The 20628-nt window shown below is 40.8% G+C and overlaps 1 protein-coding gene across 2 annotated transcripts in view; it reads left to right on the top strand.

Annotated features, from left to right (window-relative positions):
* yeats2 (YEATS domain containing 2) overlaps positions 1–20628 on the top strand; it is a 23516-nt gene continuing 2888 nt past the window's right edge. The window contains exons 1-28 of one of the 2 annotated variants that reach the window (XM_007567954.2): positions 1–165; positions 586–691; positions 779–876; positions 1010–1102; positions 1598–1831; positions 1935–2053; positions 3259–3420; positions 4570–4681; positions 5041–5085; positions 5432–5606; positions 5840–6082; positions 7250–7420; positions 8227–8312; positions 8952–9146; positions 9252–9480; positions 10153–10311; positions 10596–10723; positions 11645–11791; positions 12133–12318; positions 14089–14452; positions 14542–14676; positions 14928–15068; positions 15695–15845; positions 17092–17168; positions 17312–17391; positions 18638–18842; positions 19329–19564; positions 19662–19736. In XM_007567954.2, the coding sequence (XP_007568016.1) occupies positions 592–691; positions 779–876; positions 1010–1102; positions 1598–1831; positions 1935–2053; positions 3259–3420; positions 4570–4681; positions 5041–5085; positions 5432–5606; positions 5840–6082; positions 7250–7420; positions 8227–8312; positions 8952–9146; positions 9252–9480; positions 10153–10311; positions 10596–10723; positions 11645–11791; positions 12133–12318; positions 14089–14452; positions 14542–14676; positions 14928–15068; positions 15695–15845; positions 17092–17168; positions 17312–17391; positions 18638–18842; positions 19329–19564; positions 19662–19736 (4146 nt within the window). In that variant the 5' untranslated portion in view covers positions 1–165; positions 586–591. Of the gene's footprint in view, positions 166–585; positions 692–778; positions 877–1009; positions 1103–1597; positions 1832–1934; positions 2054–3258; positions 3421–4569; positions 4682–5040; positions 5086–5431; positions 5607–5839; positions 6083–7249; positions 7421–8226; positions 8313–8951; positions 9147–9251; positions 9481–10152; positions 10321–10595; positions 10724–11644; positions 11792–12132; positions 12319–14088; positions 14453–14541; positions 14677–14927; positions 15069–15694; positions 15846–17091; positions 17169–17311; positions 17392–18637; positions 18843–19328; positions 19565–19661; positions 19737–20628 lie in introns of both variants that reach the window. The other variant, XM_007567953.2, reaches the window with a different exon arrangement.

Raw genomic sequence — 20628 nt, 5'->3', positions numbered from 1 at the left:
GCTTCTTTGGTGAATAGCGAGGCTAACTGTACACTACTCAGTTAGCATACATATGCAGCTCGAGATTTAGCAAATAGCAAGACACGAGTACTGGATGAATACAGCAAGGATGTGCTCGCTTTGAGTTAAAACAAGCATTGTTACTGCACTGCACAGACATCTCCAGTAAGTTTGCTTTTCATGTGGTCGGACTCGGTGGCTACAAACATGTGCCAATGTTAGCTAAATTAGCAAACAAGGTTAGCGCTCCTTAACGTGACTGTCAAGTCGGCTGCAGGAATAGCAGGCACAATTGTGTTTATTTTTATTGGGTACAATACAATAGCATTTCATGTATGTGCTTATTACACCCACTCGTGACGTTAGTTAATTCACTAAGAGTTTAAAACCTTTAGCCCTGTGTAGTAAACGCCTCTCAAGGTAGTTCGTGCTACAGAGTTAGCTTCAATCATTTACTGTAACTGATTGAACTTCTCTGCTTAGCCGCTAATGCGATGCTAACAACAATCATAGGTACCGAAACAGCACAGAAAAGACTAGCCACCGTTAGCCTAATCTGCTTTTCATCCTGTTTTATCTTTGTAGGTAAACATGTCAGGAATTAAAAGGAAAATAGAAGACAACGACCCAGACTATGATGACATTTCACTGGTTCAAAGTAATAAGAGAAATAAAACGGCTGAACGTAATGGTAAGTTAATAATATGAAGTACTACTTCGATTTGCACGTTTCTGGATTAAAATATAAAAAGAAAAAAATATATATATTTTTTCTCAGCTCGAGAAGCGACTGTACAGAGAATTGAAAACATCATTAGGGAGCAGTTTTCTTTGGAAATGAAGAACAAAGAGCATGAAATAGATGTGATAAGTCAGGTATGTGATTCTGAATTATATAAAAAATACTTCTATCTGTAATCCATTTATTTATTTTCCGCTGTTAAGGGACAATATGCAGAAATTGTTTAGAATTTGCAGCAGACTGTGCTAATGCAACTTTTATTTGCAGCGCCTAAATGAAGCCAGGAGGATGATGGACAAGCTACGGGCATGCATAGTGGCAAATTACTTTGCCAGTTCTGGAATAACAAAGCCTCCAGAGGTATTTTCTAATAGTTTTTGAACAAATAGCTTTTATAGGTCAAAGAGGGAGAAAAAAAAAGTTCTGGGTCAGTTACAGACATGTAATCACGTTCTTGATTCATTTTTGTACCTATATACTTAAACTTATGCATATTTCAGAAGATTTGGTTACTGCTCTGATCTCCATTTTTGGGAAGTTCATTCTTAATATCTGAGATAATAATGTCTCACCTAATCAAATTAACTATCGGGATATGTCTTGTTGATAGATGATATACATACATATAGTGCTGGAGCCTCTTCTATGTGTAGTAAACCTTGAGTAGATGATGGAAAAATTACCATCATAGCATTTAAAAAACATTTACTGGTGGATATAACTGGCACAGGATCAGCAATAAATGCTTAAAAAGTTAACTATGAAACGACCAAAACTGCACAGATGCTAAACAGCAAAGTGGGAAAATAATTTAGCATTGCAAAAGTTGATCATATCGTCTCTGCATTTTTCTAGCACAACTTGAAAAGTGACCCTGCAGTGTTGAACCATCCGGCCATCCGTCGGTTCCTGGAGTCTCCGTCCCGTTCCTCGTCCCCTCTCAACCAGGGCTCGGAAACGCAATCCCTGGCCCATTCAGAGTGTGAATCTCTCTCACAGCAAGGAGACGGGACTGAGAGGAACGGGGAGGGAACGTGGAGAGAGGACGGCGGCAAGCAGGAGCGCAGACCTGGACGAAACACGGGCAAAGTCAGTTCCACTTGATGAAATGTTAGGGTCTGTGATCTTTCCATAGCTTCTCAATCTCCTAATTGCTTTAATTTTTATTTATTTATTTATTTATTTTTCTTAGGACACATTTGGTGTGCCTTCACCCATGGACGTAGAGCAGAGGGTGACCTACCACACTACTGGAGATGAGGCCTCCAGACTCTACGTTAAGAAGACCATTGTTGTCGGAAACGTATCCAAGTATGCAACAAAACTGAACTCAAGCTTGCTTTAGATCTTCATCTGTCTTAGTATGTTGAAAATTAGGCCCACTCTTTTACTAACTGTGTTTTTTGTTGTTGTTTTATTTACTTTATAGTCACAGAAACACAAAAATCCACCAACTCTTACTTGAAAGAGTAAGAGTTGCTTTCAAGTAACTCTTATGTTACTTGACAAAATATTCAACAAAATATTATCCAGAAAAATATAATGAAATTGAATACTTTTTTTTTTTTTTTTGTTCATGTGGCAGACATGTTTAACTCACATGTTTCAGATCAGCAATAATTTACAGATTCCTTTTCTTCAAATATCAGTTTACTTTGTTCCATTAAAATATCTTTGCTTAGTTCATGTTTGTGGTAAACAAATAATATCATCAAAGTTAAATTTTGTATTTTCGAAGAAAAAAATAACATTTAGTAGTTTAAACTGGATTGTTTTGGTCTATGTGACAAAATGAACACCACTGGCATAAATAACATATATGCTTCAGCTATGTCTATTTTATACTATCATTTTAAAATTAGCATTTCAAACCTTTTCACATGTTTACCGGGGGCGCTAATGGGTATGGAGAGCTTCTCGTGTGTAACCTCTAAGTCCAAAACAAACAAGAACAAGATGAACTTCTCAAGCAGTCGGTGGTTGTGATCTGAACCACACAGACAAGCTGAACTTGTGCAACACTTTATTCCCAAGAGTTGGAGCCGCAATTTGATTTTACGACAAGCCCAGTCTTGATAAAGGTTGAGAACACGTTTTGTCTTATTTATCTACCCTTTGGGCCTGATGTGACCCACAAAACTTACAGTTTCTGGTGGATTCTTTATGCGCCGTGAGATGGAAGTTGTCATGATCCCACAAAGCTCAGTCTTACTTTTATGTAGCTTAAGCTAACCGTGTTGGGGGCTGCGTTTCTTCTCTGTTTTGTGTGTGTTGGGCTCACGTATATTATGTCCACACCGTTGAACATTTTGTTCCCCATCAGCCCTTAAGTTAAAGTTAAACATTTATTTCCCCTTATCTTTTGTTCTAGAGATTTTAAAGAAAGGAAAACAGTCTTTTGCAGCTATCCCTTCTGTCTTCCTTGCACACGTTTCAGTTTTTTCAGGGAATATATTAAACAACCAAACAATTACTGATCTCTCTTTTTTTTTTTTGTACTCTTTTTTTGCTTTTAGGTACATCCCCCCAGATAAGCGGGAAGAGAACGACCAGTCGACCCACAAGTGGATGGTGTACGTCAGAGGCTCGAGGAGAGAGCCGAGCATCGACCACTTTGTGAAGAAAGTCTGGTTCTTTTTGCACCCCAGCTACAAACCCAACGACCTGGTGGAAGTCAGGTTCGTTCCTGTGTGAATCTTAGGAATCAGCGGTGCATGAAAACACTCCTCAGTTCTGAACATGTCATGAGAGACAGACAGAGCTCCTCCTCCTCCTCCTCTTCTCATAGAAATCGGCTCTTGGTTGCCGTTTCATGTGGTCACCTGAGGCATCAAAAGAAGCCAGACAGACGGGGACAAACTTGTTTCAGGAAGCGTGCTCCCTTCACACCGCCATGTTGCCCATGGACACGATAGTCGATTTGAACGTTTTTTTGTTGTTGCTCTGAGAAAAAAAAAAAAAAAAAAGTTTGTGGGGGGAAGGAGGTTTGCTCCACCTCTTTGTCAGCAGGAAAACAATTCTGGAAAAGACTTGCGTAATAAGAGGCAGTATTTATTAGTCCACACGTGATTCTGGGTTTTTAGGTTAACCTCTTAGTGGGACAGCAGTTTGGTGACTCTGCAGTAAACAGAAATCTCAGAAAACACTTTAACAAATAGCGCCCCCTTGTGCATCTGTAATAAAGCAGCACCTTATGCACTCATGTCTGTGTAAAATACTGTTTGTTTGTTTTGAGATGATACCTAATCCCTGGTGACAATAGAATTGAGAAGCAGCATATTTAACATGTAGAGTCCTTCAAATTTGGATTCATCTTGGAAAATAATGCAGCTTTCTGGCTTTTGCAGTTTGGATTTAAGATCTTAAATAGTCGCCTTCCACAGATACTATCATCATTCATCACTCCTCCTACTGAGCCGTGGCCTCCAGGCTGTTTGAGCTGACGAAGCTCTTCTGGTGCTGCAGCAGCAGCAGCTTCTAAGCTCCCCCTGACTGACTGGAGCGTTCATGCTCCGTGAACACTAAGCATGCGCGATGCCCTCTGCTGACTCTCAAACAGCCTCAGTCTTGTTAAGGTTGATGCATAAAAGTAAAGTTTCAACTAGTAGGCTGTACTTGAGCAGAAATCCATAATAAACTAACATTTGCATGCCTTTTTGTTTTCACACCTCAAAGAAGAGTTTAACATCTTCAGGTTGTTGATTGTTAGAGAGATTAATAACTGGAGCCAAGCCAGAAGGCATTGTGGGTTGGGGGGGGGGAAAACCTGCTGCAGATTTGTATTCGGGTGGCGTTTAATTGGGGCTTTTCGATGTGCCTGTTCACAGCGAGCCTCCCTTTCATTTAACGCGGCGCGGATGGGGGGAGTTTCCTGTGAGGATCCAGATCCACTTCAAAGACTCTCGCAACAAACGCATCGACATCATCCACCAGTTAAAGGTCAGACCATAGACCACATTTCCATTAAGGTCACTTATTTCTTCGGACAGCATCTCGGTATTCTTTAATGCCCTTTTTGTTTTTTATTAACATTTATTTAGTTTTTTCCTTATGCGATTTGAAGCCCTCATTTACTTGGCTTTACTTCAGTTAATACCACTTAATTATACAGTATTCAGAAGAAGACAAAAATAAAAGTATAAAATCATATTTGCTCACATCCTTTCTAATCTACATGAACCGGTTTTTGTACTGTTTACTGACATTAACTGTATTTATTGTGTTTATCTGAGTGTGTTGGTGCTGCTCTGTTGCAGTTACAGATTTCCTGTTCAATCGTGTAACTTGTGTTTCTGCAGCTGGACAGAACATACACAGGCCTGCAGACACTGGGAGCAGAAACTGTAAGTTATAGACGTTTCCTTTTTTTTTTTCTTTTCCTTGCCATGACAACAAGGAGAGGCAGGAAATTTAACCATATTTGATTTTAAACCTGTTGACGATCTGGAGAGTCAGAGTAGTCACAGTACTGCCTAGAATACCCACCGATGCATCATTATATAATGTGTTTTGTAAACATGTACAGAACCACAAGAACAAATGCCAGGTTGTATGAAAAAAAATAAACACAAATGGTTTTCCCAAATGCTGTAGATTTTTACGATCAAAATCAAAATGTTACCATCATAAATCTGTAGGGTCTGTATCACCTTTCTGTCCACTTTTAAAAAGCAGCTCTATTTGTTTCAGGTGATCGATGTGGAACTTCATAGAGATTCTCTCGGGGAAGACTGCATCCCTAAGCGCTCCTCATCGTCCAACAAAGCGTCTCTAAAAGCAGCCAGCCCCATGTCGACGCCCGCTCTGGCCCAGACGTACGGACACCCCAGCTCTCCTGTCTCACATGAGTTTGGTGCAGAAAAAGGTACTACCAAGAAAACTACCAGCTACAAAACAGAGGAATTTTAGCAGAAATGCAGAATAACTGGTTTCACTACTCGCTGATTTATATAGGGATAATTTTGTTGGCATAATCTTTAATTTACATTGCATTTTTAGTCACAGTTTGGATGAAATGATTGCAGAGCGTTTCGTCCGTTTTGCCCATGTCGTTTCTTTGACAACGAGTTAAGCATCAAGGGATTCTTCTGTCTGCAGGTTTATTAAAAGCGGAGATGGCGAAGCCTGCGAGCGGCCATAATCCAGGCCTTGCTGCTGGTGAACGCACTCCAACAAGACCCAGACCTGGTGACAGGGTCACTCTCGGTTCCCCTGGCAACTCTGCCTTCCAGCCAATCACAGCAAGCTGTAAAATAGTTCCCCAGGGACAGGCGCCCAGTCCCGCGGAGTCTCCGGGGAAATTGTTCCAACCAATCACCATGAGCTGCAAAATAGTCTCAGGTAAGTGCTTCCTCTCAGTTAGGATGATGAATCACATTCTTTCAAAACAGCTCCAGCTCCTTACTGAGGCATTTTGCGAAATGTCATTGAAATAGTAACACACTGAAGTGCACAACACCTCTCTTCAGTGAACCACAGGCGCCTCAATATCGGTATTATTGTCTTTCCCTGTTATTTACTTGAACTGTTGAGGAGGACTGTTCACTAAGAAAAAGTTAGATAAGCCTTTTCTTTTGTGTTGTGTTAGAAATGGTTCAAATTAAAGTTTGTGACCTACTTGTAATAGAAAGCAACAGTCCACTGAGATTTCTGTGGCCAGTTTCCATTTTTGAGAAGTTTTATGCTGACACTGATCTTAGATGATTTTGACTTCTCTTTAAGAACAATAAATTGCATTAAAATCTTTTCATTGTATACGCTTTGAATCAGCTGATAGTTTAAAATAAGAAAATTATTTTTTCCTGTTTGTGACAGACCAGGGATGTGCAAAAAAAACTATAAAACATCTTGATACCTTTGTACGATGACCTTTAAACTCCTGTTTTTTGTTGTTGTTTTTTTTTTTGTTGTTTTCAAAATATAGAAGTACAGCACATGACAGACATGTTCAGTTTTTTCTTGTTTAATCCACTCAGAATAACTTAAAATCTGAGAGACGAGTTAACTTGCTAAATTTTTCTTTCAGTCATTATAGAAAGCGTTTTTGTGACTGATGTTATGCACATTAGGAGAAGATGTGATGTCACACCATGCATGTGACATCATGCACGGTGTTGCACATAAATGTAATTAAAAGGATTTTACTATTTCAAAACACCTGATCACAGAGTTGATGTCTGAAACTGCTTTTTTAGCACAGTTAGCAAAACAGCAGACTCGGTGTCGAGTGTTGAAATTTCATGTTCGACCACAAATACAGCCTAACTCTTCCTAACTCTTCCAAACAGAGAAACTTTGCTTTCTTACATTTGGCTTCCTGTTATATGCTATTGTGAATTCACAACCAAGAATAGAACATATTTTTTGTCTCTGGATTCAAAAAATGTGTGATGAAAGTTTTCAGCCTAAAATGGTTTCTACACCATTCTAAAATGGTTTAGAATCGTATTCTTCCTGCTTCCTTTTGTTTCTGCCTTCCTCTGAGCTGGTTTGCTTCAACACCTCCAGGTTCACCCATCTCCACTCCCAGCCATTCACCGTTGCCCCGGACACCCACGACCTCCACCCCAGTCCACAGCAAGCAGAGCGCCTCCGCTGTCCTCAACAACCCGTACATTATCGTCGATAAGCCCGGCCAGGTGATCAGCATGGCGTCGTCATCTGCATCTGCCTCTGCAGGTACATCTCCAGCTTCACGCCTGCGTGCTGCTCAGAATCAGAAGCAAACCTGGAATGAAATTGAAAAGCAGCGTCTTAGATGCACACGAATGTAGAAAATGCAACAACAAGTGCAGCTGGAAGCAGGAAATGAACAATACTTTCTTTCCCTTTCTCTAAGCTTTTCATCGACGTCTCTCTTCACAGCCCTAATGTTACATGCTCCAATCCAGCAGGATAGTTTGTGGCTAAGTGGTTGCCATAGCAACTGATGTGTTTCATGGCTCGATTAGGTTGGATGACGCACGGTGCTCACATCAGGTTTTTCCACATAAATGTTGATTGCTCTTGACTGGAGGATCAAATCCTCGGCACCAGGGGAAACGAGTGCGCACTCGCTGAGCACCCAGAGGCTCTCACATTGTCACGGCAACTGAAACCGCTTGCGCATCAAAAATCCTCAGCTTACATCACAACGTAGAGTTCTTTCACCTACATTGTTTTTCCACACATACACACACACACACTCAGCCGCTCCTACACTTAATTTTTAAGTGCTCAGCTCAGGCAGATTTGGTAAATGGATTGGAATCCTGTTGAGCAATCTCTCATCCCAGTGGAGGAGTCAGATGTGGGCTGATTCACCAAACCAACTGAAATTGCTTTTTTTATTTAGTTTTTTTTTTTTCTTTTTTCACATGCGCTAGGTATTTGATATGATGCGATATGATATAACATCATATATCATAGGCTAATAAGAACTAGAGTAGTCCTCTCCTCTCTGTTCATTCTATGCCATGACACTCTGGGTTTACGTTTCTACACAGGAAGCCCCTCGGCCAAGCAGGCTCAAGGCGCCCGCTCTCCAGCGCCTAAAGTTCACACTGGCACTTTCCTCTCGTCGGGGGTCAAGGTGAGTTTGTGTCAGTAAATAATTTTGAGCTGAAACGCCACACAGTTTGTCACTTTTCGTCAACGGTGTCGTTAACAAAGCAGTGTGGTATTAATAGAAGCCCAGGGTGTTCAGCAGATGCGAGTGTCTTGGCACCTATTTAAATAGGACATGTTTCTGGTGGGGAGGGGGAGGGGCTGCACATTTCAGTGGTACAAGAAGGATCTCTGTTGGATGCTATGAAAATACCTCGCTACTCACGTTCTCATTACCCCGACCTTCCTTTGTAGAGGTTATTTTTATTGGTTTTAATGTGTTTTCGCTCATTTCAGAGTTCCAGCATCTGCTGTTTATTAAACACAGCAGCTAATGGCAACATATGGAAATTGTAAAAGCATCTATGTTATGAATAAATGATGAGGCCCCCCTCACAGAAACATTACTTTAGGCATAAAAGCGTTTCCTAATTCTCAGCAGTCTGCTAAAAACCACGAGAGCATCGTCGTTCCCAGTCAGAAGGCATATTTATCATTTATATGATATTTCTCCAGCTCCAGATATTGTTTACAATGGATTTCCTGATGGGTTTTAATATTTTGCCTCCTGTGGTTTATAGGCAGCGTGTCCTCTTACAGTCCCTCTCTATGTGTCTCGTTGCAGGTTATTATCAAGCAGGAGCCCGGGGAAGTTTCAACACAGCAACAGCAGATGGTTTCCACAGTAACCAGCCAGCAGCAACCTGCTGCTGCTGCTGCTGCTGCAGCCCACCAGTTTGTCGCAGTCAAAGGAGGTCACATGATCTCAATGTCGAGTCAGAAACGGACCGGAGAGGCCACAGGGTCCACAACTAGCAAGGTCACAGTCACTTCAACTCTTTGAGTTTCACCAATAATTCATGAGAATAATGATCTACCAGTGAACGATTCATCAAGCTAATCTGATGCTTCTTGTTGTTTAAAGATGTTGGGCATTCCTGTGAGCTCAACGCTTCAGTCTTCGGTGAAACAGGTCGCCATCAGCAGTGGACAGATTCTGGTTGCAAAGGGCAGCCCGTCCGTCTCCAAGGTGATGGCCGGGAAGCAGGTTTTGGCTCAGGGCGTCGCCAAAGCCATCGTCAGTGGAACTGGGAGCATCACTGCCCAGCAAGGTGGCGCCAAGGCTGCCGGTGGTTCAGGCGGCAAGAGCGGAGGTCAGAGTTCACACATATACAAGCTCCATGTTTTAACAGGCATAATTTTGAACATCTAATCATCGCTGCCATCTTAAAGCGAAGAAAGAAGCTTTTACAAAGTTGATATTTTCAGCTTTTATTGTACAGATTAGCTTGATTAGCACTGGTAAATGGAATCAGATGTCTCTGTGTATTTGAAGACCCTTATCTCATCTCTACTTTGTTTTAATACGTTCCAGATTCCTGTTTAAGCTGAAGTTCATTACTCTAAATGATCAGTAAACAGAATGTTTTTTTTTTCTAGAATTTTCTAAAGGCTGTTGTTATTCCTCAGACTTTTTAAAGGTCTTATTGAGACAGAGAACAGCTAACTTTGAGTCTCCTTCACCGTTTCCAAATCAAAGAGTGTATATATGGTGTGTTAACAGCCTGGGAAAGGACAGGATTTTTGAGTTTCTGATCAACCTGCTGATTAGAGCCAATCAAGCTGAAAACCTGCTGATTCCAGTCTTCAACCGATTTTTCTGTGCATTTCTAATTATAATCACTACCAAAACACATTGCACAATGAGGCTATTGTCCATTACAATAATATGTAAAATTGCCTCTTTATATATGAAGATATATAAAAACAATGTATGAGCTGGGCAAGTAAAAAATATCTTCTTTCTGTAATTTTTTTTTTTGTAGTTATGGCCACTCTTCAGCTGCCAGCGAACAATTTAGCCAACCTGGCTAATTTGCCGCCAGGTACCAAACTCTACCTAACCACCAACAGTAAGAACCCGTCGGGGAAGGGGAAGCTGCTTCTCATTCCACAAGGAGCCATCCTCAGAGCCTCCGGTGCAAGTAAGACGAGTTACGTCATTGGTTTGTATTCTTAAAGTGAAGATATCCCTCAAAACAAAATGTGTTTTAAAAGTTCATCCCTTGCTTTCAAAAACTTCAAGGCAAACCTGAGTTGTTTCCTAATGAGTATCGTTGAAAGGAACCCAGATTAATTTATTGCTGCCTGTCCTCCGCATTTCTACTCATCTTAATAAAGCACTATATTTAATACTGCACATGTGTAAGAAAAAGACTGTTTATCATCTGATTCAAAGCTGATGTGAATGTGCCTCTCTGCTATGTAGGTCACCAGTCCCAGAGCGGCCCGTCAGCAGGTGCAAGCAGCTCTCAGAACTCCTCATCCTCCTCATCTTCAGGCAGTCTGCCTTCAAACCTCTCCTACACGTCTTACATTTTGAAACAAACCCCACAGGTGGGTAAACAGTTCTTTTTTTTTCTTTTTTTTTCTCTGCAAAACAATCGATGCAAACTCGTCACCTCTAGTCTATATTTGTGTTTTTCTGGTGAATGTCGAACAGGGTCAGCATCGTTGTCGTTTTATTTTACTGTGAGAACCAAACAGCAGTGAGGTTTCCAGTTTGATTATTCCGGAGGGAACATCTTCCTTGTGCGTCTGTGATTTAATTGGATCTATTAAACAGATGGTTCTTCATCATTGCCAGTTTTGCTCATTAGATCATAAGCATTTATTTGCAGAAATTTTTTTATGTATATGAAACTGGAGAAAGTTGCACTAAAATTTTGGTGTCTACTTCATTGCACTACAGTTGCAAAACAGTGATTTTATTTTATTTTATTGTCGCCTCAGTTTCTCTCTGATTTTAGTAGTCGGGACCAAACTTGCTCTTAATTAGAAGCTGTGTCTGTTTGTCAACTTTATAAGATTATATAACGACCATCTGCTGAGATTTCACTGAGGACTTTCACCAACAGCATTCGCTTTGCACATAAAGTCACAAATTAAACTTATTCACAGAATTGTGAATAATTAAAGACATAGAGCTTAATTTAGTAAAGACTTAAATTATGGTCTGACACTAAGGTCAATGGATTTTTGATAATACCATAAATAAAAATGTAGTAGTTAATATAATGAAACCCTGTTTTATACCGATTGTAACGACTTAACAGATGTTTGGACGACACGTCATTATTTTTTTTTTGCATATTTTAAAGGCTGCACGAGCTGAAGTTTATGTTTATTACATTTATTGCATTGATCCAGAGAACTCTTACTGTTAAACGCTAATATTAATCCTCTAAACTACAACTTACCATATAGTCATTTGCACAGTGTGACCGGGTCTCTGTTGCATCACTTTGTTGTTGTTAGGGTACATTCCTGGTCGGTCAGCCATCACAGGGATCAGGGAAGCAGGGCAGTTCCAGTTCAGCAGGTCATTCAGGATCATCTACAGCCACTTCCACCCAGCAGGCTATCCGGGTGACTGCTGGACAGAAGGCGGCCATCTTGGCTCAGGTGGGGGAGAAAACCTGCCTAGATTTCTGGGCAGTACTTGAACTAATAGTGTGTGATTCTGATTCGTCTTGTTTGTGGTTGTTTGGTGTTTTTTAACAACAAACACCATCATGTAAAAAGGTCTTATACTTTGTGCTTTATGATGAATTTCAAAATGCTTTTTGCAATTGATTCTCACCTACATTCGACTGTTGAAGTTTGCACTTTGTATTTTGAATTTCAGGAATGTGTTTGATTTATTTTGCTCCTTAGCCTTGGTGACACCTCACCTCCTTTGCTTACAGTTTATTCTCGATTGTAATAATAAGCATGTCTGATGTTTTTTTCGCCATGACGGGCAGGTTGTTGGCAGCTCGCAGGGAGCACAGCTGAAGCTGTCCGACGGCTCTGTGAAGACTGTAACAGCAGCTGGAGCGGGTCACATGTCCAAGCCTGGTACCACCACACTGAGGATGACGGGGGGAGTCATCACAGCTGCTTCCTCCGCTCCTATTAGTGCAGCAGGGGCAGCAGCAAGTCAACAGCAGGCATGTTTTACACTCTTTTGGGAGCATCACTGCGGTTTTTAAACAAAACTGCAGGAACTGTTTAAAGTTGACTTTAGATATTTATCATCTCCTATTTATTTTTTGCTAGCTTAACCAGATTTGAAGAGAAATTCAATTAGTGGAAATTCAACAATGTTACATGTTTGTTTTTTGTTTTTTTTGTAAGCATATTAATGTTAAAAAAAAGCAATTTTATCTTTTAAAATAGGTGATGACATGCATGGTAAAAATGCAAATAATGTTTTTTGATCAGTTCAAAAGGAATATATGAGAAGCAGAATGATCACTTGTCGCAAACACGTGATGCGTTTATCAGAAAAGAGCAGACATGACTGAAGAGGACGTTGAAGAGGCTTTAACCTTGCTCGTGGTTTGGATTGGAGCTAGACCTCAGTAACTCAAATAATGACAGTTTGGTTTGCACAATATTAGAATAACCTTGCTTAATATTACATTGACAATATCAGTTGCAACATATGCCTGTGTTTTCCTTTCCTCACCTTCTCATCTGTGCCCCCAGTACTCTGTGACCTTTAGCATTTTGGGCAATGTCGCTTGTGTTCAGTGTGACAATCTGCTGCTCTGAATCTGTCCAACTGGCTAAATATTACATTAGCATGTAAAACTCAAGTTGAAATACATTAGCCAACAGTAATTGCACTCCAAGCAGTCCTTTCCAATATGCATATTGCACACAGTCATGATAATGCTCAGCCATAAAAAAAAAACACACACAAACAAGTCAAACACAGCATAACCCCCTTTGTGAGACCAATTGTCTCTTCTTCTTTTTTTTTTCTTCTTTGAGAAGTCAATAATCAGCCTGGCACTCGCAATCATTAGCTGACTAAAGTAAAAATGTCTAGCCACAGGAACTGTCCATCACACTTTTAAACACTGTTGTGTTTATATTCCTCCTTAACTACCCACCTGATTCCATCAAAACTCCAGCTTGCGCCCCCATTTCAGGTGACTCATACCAGCAGATTGTTATAGAAAATATACCCAAAGCGAGACTCTTGGTACCTGCCTGACACTTACAGACACAACAGAGCATCTGCAGGGGTGGAAATACTAAACTTACTGAAAAGAGTGCAGTGACTGGTTTTTAACTATTTTGGCAAAATATTTTAAGATTGAGAGTAAATATCTTGATAGTCTTACACGGTGAATAACTGGTCTAATTAGATTTTAGCCTAAATGTTGTAGCTTTGCATAAAGGACAATTTAGACATATATCTCCACTGTTTATCACTGAACATACAGCAGAACAAGTTTATGCTTGCAGATCTTTTCCATGCACAACCTGCCATCTTGGTGACAGTATCTTGCTCACATGGTTGAGTCTGTATAATTATAACTTCCTCCATTCAGTTTAGCTCCACTTCATTTTATGTTCTCTGTGGAGACAGCCATCTTTTTGCCATTTATCATGATTTATATTCATCCTTTACGAGGTTGGTACGGTAGCTGTATTGTCTTTGCACTGCATTTGGTGTTAAAATTGAGATTTATTGTACATCTTGCTTTTTGTTCTGAGGTATACAAATTTTATTTCTTGTTCAGTTTATGTATGAAGTATGCCTTGAATTACACAGTTGCTCATGCATGAAGGAAGTCCATTAACTATCCTGACCTCTTCGGCTTTATCAATGAAAGAGAGAAAAAAATGATTCTGCATGTGCACTGTGGCACATTTAGTTAAAAAAAGAAAGCTTTAATTATCTAAAATTAGTTTTTGGTCAGCAGGCCACTGATGGCGGGAAGCCTGCCTCTCAGCCCCACTCACTTCTGGTGTCAGCCAACCAAGCAGCGGTCATCAGTGCAGCCAAGAGCTCCAGTGCAGCCGGAGGCGGCGGCCTGTCCAAGGCAGCGGTTGCCTCTTTGGTCAAAGGAGCTGCCACTGTGACGAAGAGCGCCGCAAGTTCCAGCGGGGCGGTCGTGACGCTTGCTAAAGGGGTCACAAATATGCCCGTCGTCAGCATGTCCAAAGGAGCAGGAGCAGGCGCCGTGGTGGGTGTGCCCAAAAACAGCGGCACGCCGTTAGTTTCTGCATCGTCGTTAGTCGGCGGGGTGGCAACTGGAGGAGGAAAGACGAGTGCTGCACTGTCAGGTTGTTAGAAAAATACATTGATGTGTTGGTCTGAAGATGGTCAGAGCTGCAAAAGTGACTTTGCATATAAAATGCATTCTTTCTGGCAGGTATGCTGAAGATTCACTCTGCAGGCTCCAGCTCCCAGCAGACAGTCTTAACAATCCCTGCTAACCAGCTGAAGCAGCTGGGAGTTGGCTCTGGGTCTGCTGGGCTGCAAACCATATTCATGCCTGTTGGTAAAGGTAAGGTGAAAAAAAAAAGATATTAAAGGAGAAACATATAAGATTCTTATTGTTTATTTTTTTGTATTATATCCTTTACAAGTGAACAAACTGAGCAGTTTTTAATATATAATTTATTGAAGTCAGGAACTCAGTTGTATCATGTTTGTTTTTCAGTGCAAGATCTATATTATAATTTTTCATCAAATTTTTATGCATGCCATGTTTATCCAATGAGCCCCTGATCCGAAGTGTGTTTTCTCTGTGTGTAGTGGTGTCTAAAGGCCCAGTCTCCAACACACCCTCCTCCTCCTCCTCCTCTTCGTTGACACCCCATGGAGCTGCTGCAGCGGGAGCCGCCCCAAACGCCGCCAGCCAGATGCCCTCCTCCCTCGTCCCGCCTCTGGCACAAGGTGAAGACGGGTCCATCCTCAGTCCACCCACGATTCATCACTTTCTACCCATCTCCATTTTATGTTTCATTAATCAGGATGATAAAAAATAGTGATAAACAAAACATTGTTTCTACAGAATCTTAAAATCTCATAAAATTCACTTTCAATTTTCAGACCCAGAGAAGTCTGAAATAATTCCAGATTTCCCACACAAGATCTTACTTTACCTCTGATTTATAATTTGTATGTTTATTCATTGCATCAATTAATTAAAAAAAAAAATGGTATTCATTTGTTATTGCACTGGCTTAGAAGTGGAGGCGTTATTATGTTTTAACAATCTACAAAGCCTTTAATGCACAGCAGTAAAACAGTGCTGAAAAATATAAAATAAAGCTGGACATTCAGTCTTCCTTCAAACCCCAATTACAGTTTATTTAAAAAAAGCTAAATGTTCTTCTTGGTTATTTGCAAGCAGCTACTTTGTCTAGAAAAGAAATTCTATTTAACAAGATACATCAAGCTTATACAAATCTCTTTAATTTTGAACCCAAATTTGTTTTTTTTTTAAGCTACTTTTAACTTCATAGAATGTGTGACCTTTGACCCATGTGTCTCTCTGCTCTCGCTCTTTGTTGCCACAGTGAAAACGGAACCAAGCGCTGGTCCCGCCATCACAGCCGGTCCGTCGACGCCGGTCTCTACGCCGGCTCCACCCGTGGCCCATGTCCCTTCTGCAGTTACTGCTGTTAAGCAGGAGCAAGGCGCAGACACCTCTGCACACGATCTGATCAAGTAAGGACAAACGGATTCACTGGAACAGCTCCGTTTCTTAAAAAAATAAACACATTCTTCTCTGTGGAGCACTGAGACTAGAAGCAGGGCTTTAGGATGCCTTCATTCCTCAGCCTCCTCCACTCACTCACTCTGCCTGCAGCTTATTCTGACTCAGTTACCATCCAGCTGTATGTATGCAGGCTTCAAAACTGCCTGGTTCGTCTGTCAGATTTATCTGACCGTTTTGGTCGAGGGGCTGCTTATTCTCTGCAGATTATGGTGTGGCTTTTTGCCTAAAGCTCTCTGACATTCATTTGAGAGTGTGTTTTTTTTTTTTAAAGAACAGATGAAAAATCAAATCTTCACAATAGGGGGCCAAATCATGAACTATGAAATTCAAGCTAAGTTTTATAGCCAATTATAACAACCTGCGAGATTTTCTCTGCTCGTAAAAACACAACAGTCTTGGAGCAGGAGGGGGTTCTATGTTTGTGCTGCAGGCTGCAACAAAGTCTTGACAAACATTCATCTAGTAAATTTAAATATGTGAATTTTGCCAATTATAGCTTGGGGAGGGCGATGCACAAATCAAAATGTGCTGGGAGCATCGGTTGACACTGATTTGTTCATTTTTTATAAAGGAGGATTTTATTTCTGTCTATTGTCTTGAGTGGTGGTGAGATTTCACAGTGAAATTATTGCCACCACCTTAAATAGAAGATCATTTTGCAAATATAGAATTTATTTTTTTCTATTGAGACACAATATCTCATCTTCTAGAGATATCTGTTTCAAATTGCCCTAATAATTGAAAAAAGAAATGCATTCTCTGATGGTGAGAGAGTTGTGTAGAAATTACTACAGTGAGAAAAAAAAAACATCAAAATTTGTATGATAACTAGTAATACTACTTACCACTATAATAATATCATCCTCTGTACATTAGCTTGAATACTTTTTGGAAGTTTTCAGCAGATTTTTACAAAATCGTTGTTACTGTGACAAATGCTTCCAAAATGCTAAGCTGAATCCACACTGGAAATTACACAACTGTGATTTTTAAAGATATAGAAGCACAAGCTGGTGATTAAAGGAGCTGTAAAATATGGGTGCACTAAAAGTTGCACCTAAGTGAAAAAGTTAGGTGAGCCGTTGCAACCACAGCAAAAAGGAGTTTTGGAGCCATGGCCAGAAGTCATACATTTATTACAAATAATCAAGACTGAATGCATTAAGTAACCAGAGCAACGGCTTTTCCCCTCAGCACCGAGCACATAGAAACAATGATGCAGCTGCTGACTGCTGTAGTGAAGAAGTTCCCTCTGATTGTACCAGATAAAAGTAAGTAGTAGTTTGACTTTTCGTGTGACATTTCCATGACACGGCTTACATAAAAACTATTTGAATTTTTTTTCACCTGTGCTTTTTTTTTTTTTTTTTTACTAAACACTAAACTCAAGTTGAAATTGTGTTTCTCCGTTTAGCCGAAGACTCCCATCCATTTTGTGCCTCTTCAGTAGAACAGTATTACTCCTGGAATATTGGCAAGCGCAGAGCATCAGAGGTAACTAATATTCAGGTTTATTCATGCCTATGCCTTTAACTAATTATGAAGTCATTTCACAGTCGGGTTTCTTGTAAACACTAAGAGGCCTATTTAAATGAATGCATTCAACTACTTTAATTGTCTAATTTCTTTGTTCTTTTTTTACGTGATCAGGCTTTTTACTCATAAAACATTTAGATCGAGCTCACTTAGAGAGACGTAACGTCTCTGTTAACTTTCATTTTCCAGTTTTTAAGTTAAGACGAGCCACGTCTGCAGCGTTGTCTGTGTAATCTGTCTCCAGGCTGCTTCGTGTCTTGGTGAGCTCTCTGCTTGCCTCGTGTTTTTCTGTCAGGTCAGATATGCTTCTTTGCCTGGTCATCTTGTCCCTTTGTAACGGCTTCATCAAAAACTTACACAGGCTATCTTGTCTTTGCAACACGCTCTACTTGACATCTGTTGGACAAACCCAGACACAGATTTTCAAAACTTGTTCCAGATTTAGGGAGCTTAAAGTTGATGAAACCGTGTTAACAGAATGTACTTGCTCTTTTACGATTTTGCGCTTGTCTTTTATAATAATGCATTTTATCCTCATGATGAACACACAATTACAGTTAAAAGCACGGCAGAAATCTGCAAATAAAAGCACCACACGTTTAACAGCCAACACAACATAAAGTACATAATGCATTGAACTTTACAGGCAACTTAAAAAGAAGTGTTTTCAAAATGACTTTGACTCAACCAAGAGCTCCACAGCTCTTAGCAAGCAGGTCAGCAGATGAAACGATGGGAGTACAAAAGGAGCGATGGTGTGCAGAAGATCAAGGAGATTAAAAGTAGAAGAGAGATTTGAAAGTGAGCAGAAGAATCATGGCATCGATACTGGGAGCCAGTGAAGTAGTCGGATGACTGCACTATTTGCACACAATGAAAGGAGTTCTAACGCTGCCCCGATTTTTGAAGTTTTCATAGAGTTCTTGGAGTTTTCTGATGGAGCTTGTGATCTGACGTATCTCACTTGTTACAATTTTAAACCAAGCATTTGAAGAGCAAATGACACCAACAGATTTTTAGGGGAAAACAATTTGATTGAGAAGCACAAGTAGGGTAAACAGCCCAGAAATGACAGCAGTCAGTGGTCTGTGGACCGCAGCAGCTTGATTTGCTAACGTCTTCAGAAGTAAAACATCAAAGCCAGAAGTTAGTCTTTTCAACACAGTTTATCTGTAATGAATATAATTTGCATGCGTCTCTGCAGCTTCAACGAGCCGTCGCGGTGAAGCGGGTCGTGCAGGACGTGCTGGACCGCTCGCCCCGCCTACAGGCCCTCACACCGCCCAAGACCAAAGAGGTCGTGCAGTGGTGCCGGCAGAGGGGTTACACCCCACCTGACCCAGAACCCCAGCACAGGAATGACGACGAGTCCATCGAGGACATCCTCACGCAGATCGATAACGAACCCGGTAGGCTTCTGCCTCTGCTTGCGGATATTTTGCTCGGACATCTTTTGTAGAAAGATCTTCTGGTTCTGGTTTAGTGATTTCATTCCACTGCTTTCAGTGGGTGACTGTTTCCTGTGCAGTGTTGACTGTGTGGGTGTATTTCTTCTGCAGTTAACACTTGATACAGTGATATGTTTGCTGGTTTGTTTTGTATGAAGGCAGTCAGTGTGAGTCGTCTTCTTTTTTTTTTTTTATCTGTGATTCTATTGATGAGGAGATCTCACTTATTCCATCTTTTGTCTCTAAAGGGTGAGAAACGAAGCTGCTTAGCTCAGTGAGTCACATGCCTGGCCAGACAGCATGATAATCAGCCTTTTGTTATTTTTGTCTCTCTTTTGTGCTGTGAATGAGTGGGATATTTCAATTATCCTCATTGCTGAACTTCTTGGAAAAAAAAACAAAAAAAAAAACACAATCCATTCCCTAAACGTTCATATATTTCCACAGAGTGCCCTTCGACCCTCAGCAGCTACGATGAGCTGCTGCTGCGGCTGGAGCAGATGCAAGCCTTGCTGAAGACCGAACCCGAAGAGGAAGACGATGAAATCGTCGACATCGTCACGGTGACTCCTCCCTGCCAGAAGCTGAAGGTCAAAGAGGAGGAGCAGGAAACTGACGTGGAGCCCAAGTTTTTCCTCGGCCCCTGCACATCCTCCCAGTTCGTCAGCGAAACGGCCCAGCAGGTTTGGAGCGGCACAGGAAGTTTTACGAAGCTCACCAGTTATGTTTGCTTTTTTTGTTTTTTTGGGAAGCCTCGTAATCTCTAATTGTCTCCTCCAGATTGGAGTACTGTTTCAACCAGTGGAAGTGGAGAAGAGCTTGTTTGCTCCAGTAATCGAAGCAATGATTTTGAAGGTCAGTAAGGCTCTGAAGGAAAGCAAGTCATTCGACACTCACTGGTATCATCTAAGCAGTTTTAACCGTGCAGTGTGTGTGAATGAAAACGTCATATTTAGCGGTACACTGCTAACTATGACGTGATGAGCTTCAGATATTGTTTTCCTGCTTGAACCACTTTAGGTCCCAACATGAAACCAGCTTTCTTCTTCGTAGTTTTCTGCTAATGAACATAACTCAAGGTTCTTTTAATTGGGACAAGTGTTTCAGGTCCCGAAGGAGCAAAACGACTCAAGAACATCACACTGTATCACCAGCATGTTTGACGTCAGTATGATGGTCTTTTCTGCAGCACTGCGTTAACTTTACATTGTCTTGTCTTGGGGGATCATCGAGATCATATTTTTACAGTTGTGAGCCCCACAGCTTAAAGAATGACTTTGTAAATGTTGTCAGACAGGAAGTGACTTTTTGTCATCTATTTGTGCCTTTCTCTACATTAGACTCAATGTGTTGCTTTTTGAGATCTTTCAGCCTACTTCCTGTTGTTGGACAGGTTTAGTTTGAGTGGTTTCTCGACTCTACCGCTCTGGCAGTAATCAGGCTTGGTGTACAGAAGGAACTCCCACCACGGCCGCCACCGTCTTCCCTATTATGTTGGAAATCACTATTTAAAAAGTTATTTTTTGAATTAACTGATTATTTTTGAGATAAGATTTAGCTAGTGGATTTGAAACATTTAAGTGCAAGAGTGAAATATTTTTTCCCACCGCTGAATATATACTTTGAGTGTTTTTCTTTATACTTTGATGGACAGTTAGATTCTTTATATCTAATTATGACTCTGTGTGGGTGTGTGTGGGTGTGTGTGTGTGTGGGTGTGTGTGTGTGTGTGTGTGTGTGTGTGTGG

Source organism: Poecilia formosa, unplaced genomic scaffold (genome assembly GCF_000485575.1).
Source record: "Poecilia formosa unplaced genomic scaffold, Poecilia_formosa-5.1.2 Scaffold215, whole genome shotgun sequence".
Taxonomy (NCBI): Eukaryota; Metazoa; Chordata; class Actinopteri; order Cyprinodontiformes; family Poeciliidae; genus Poecilia; species Poecilia formosa.
Note: the sequence above shows the minus strand (reverse complement) of the source record. Positions and strands in the feature narration are given on the sequence as shown.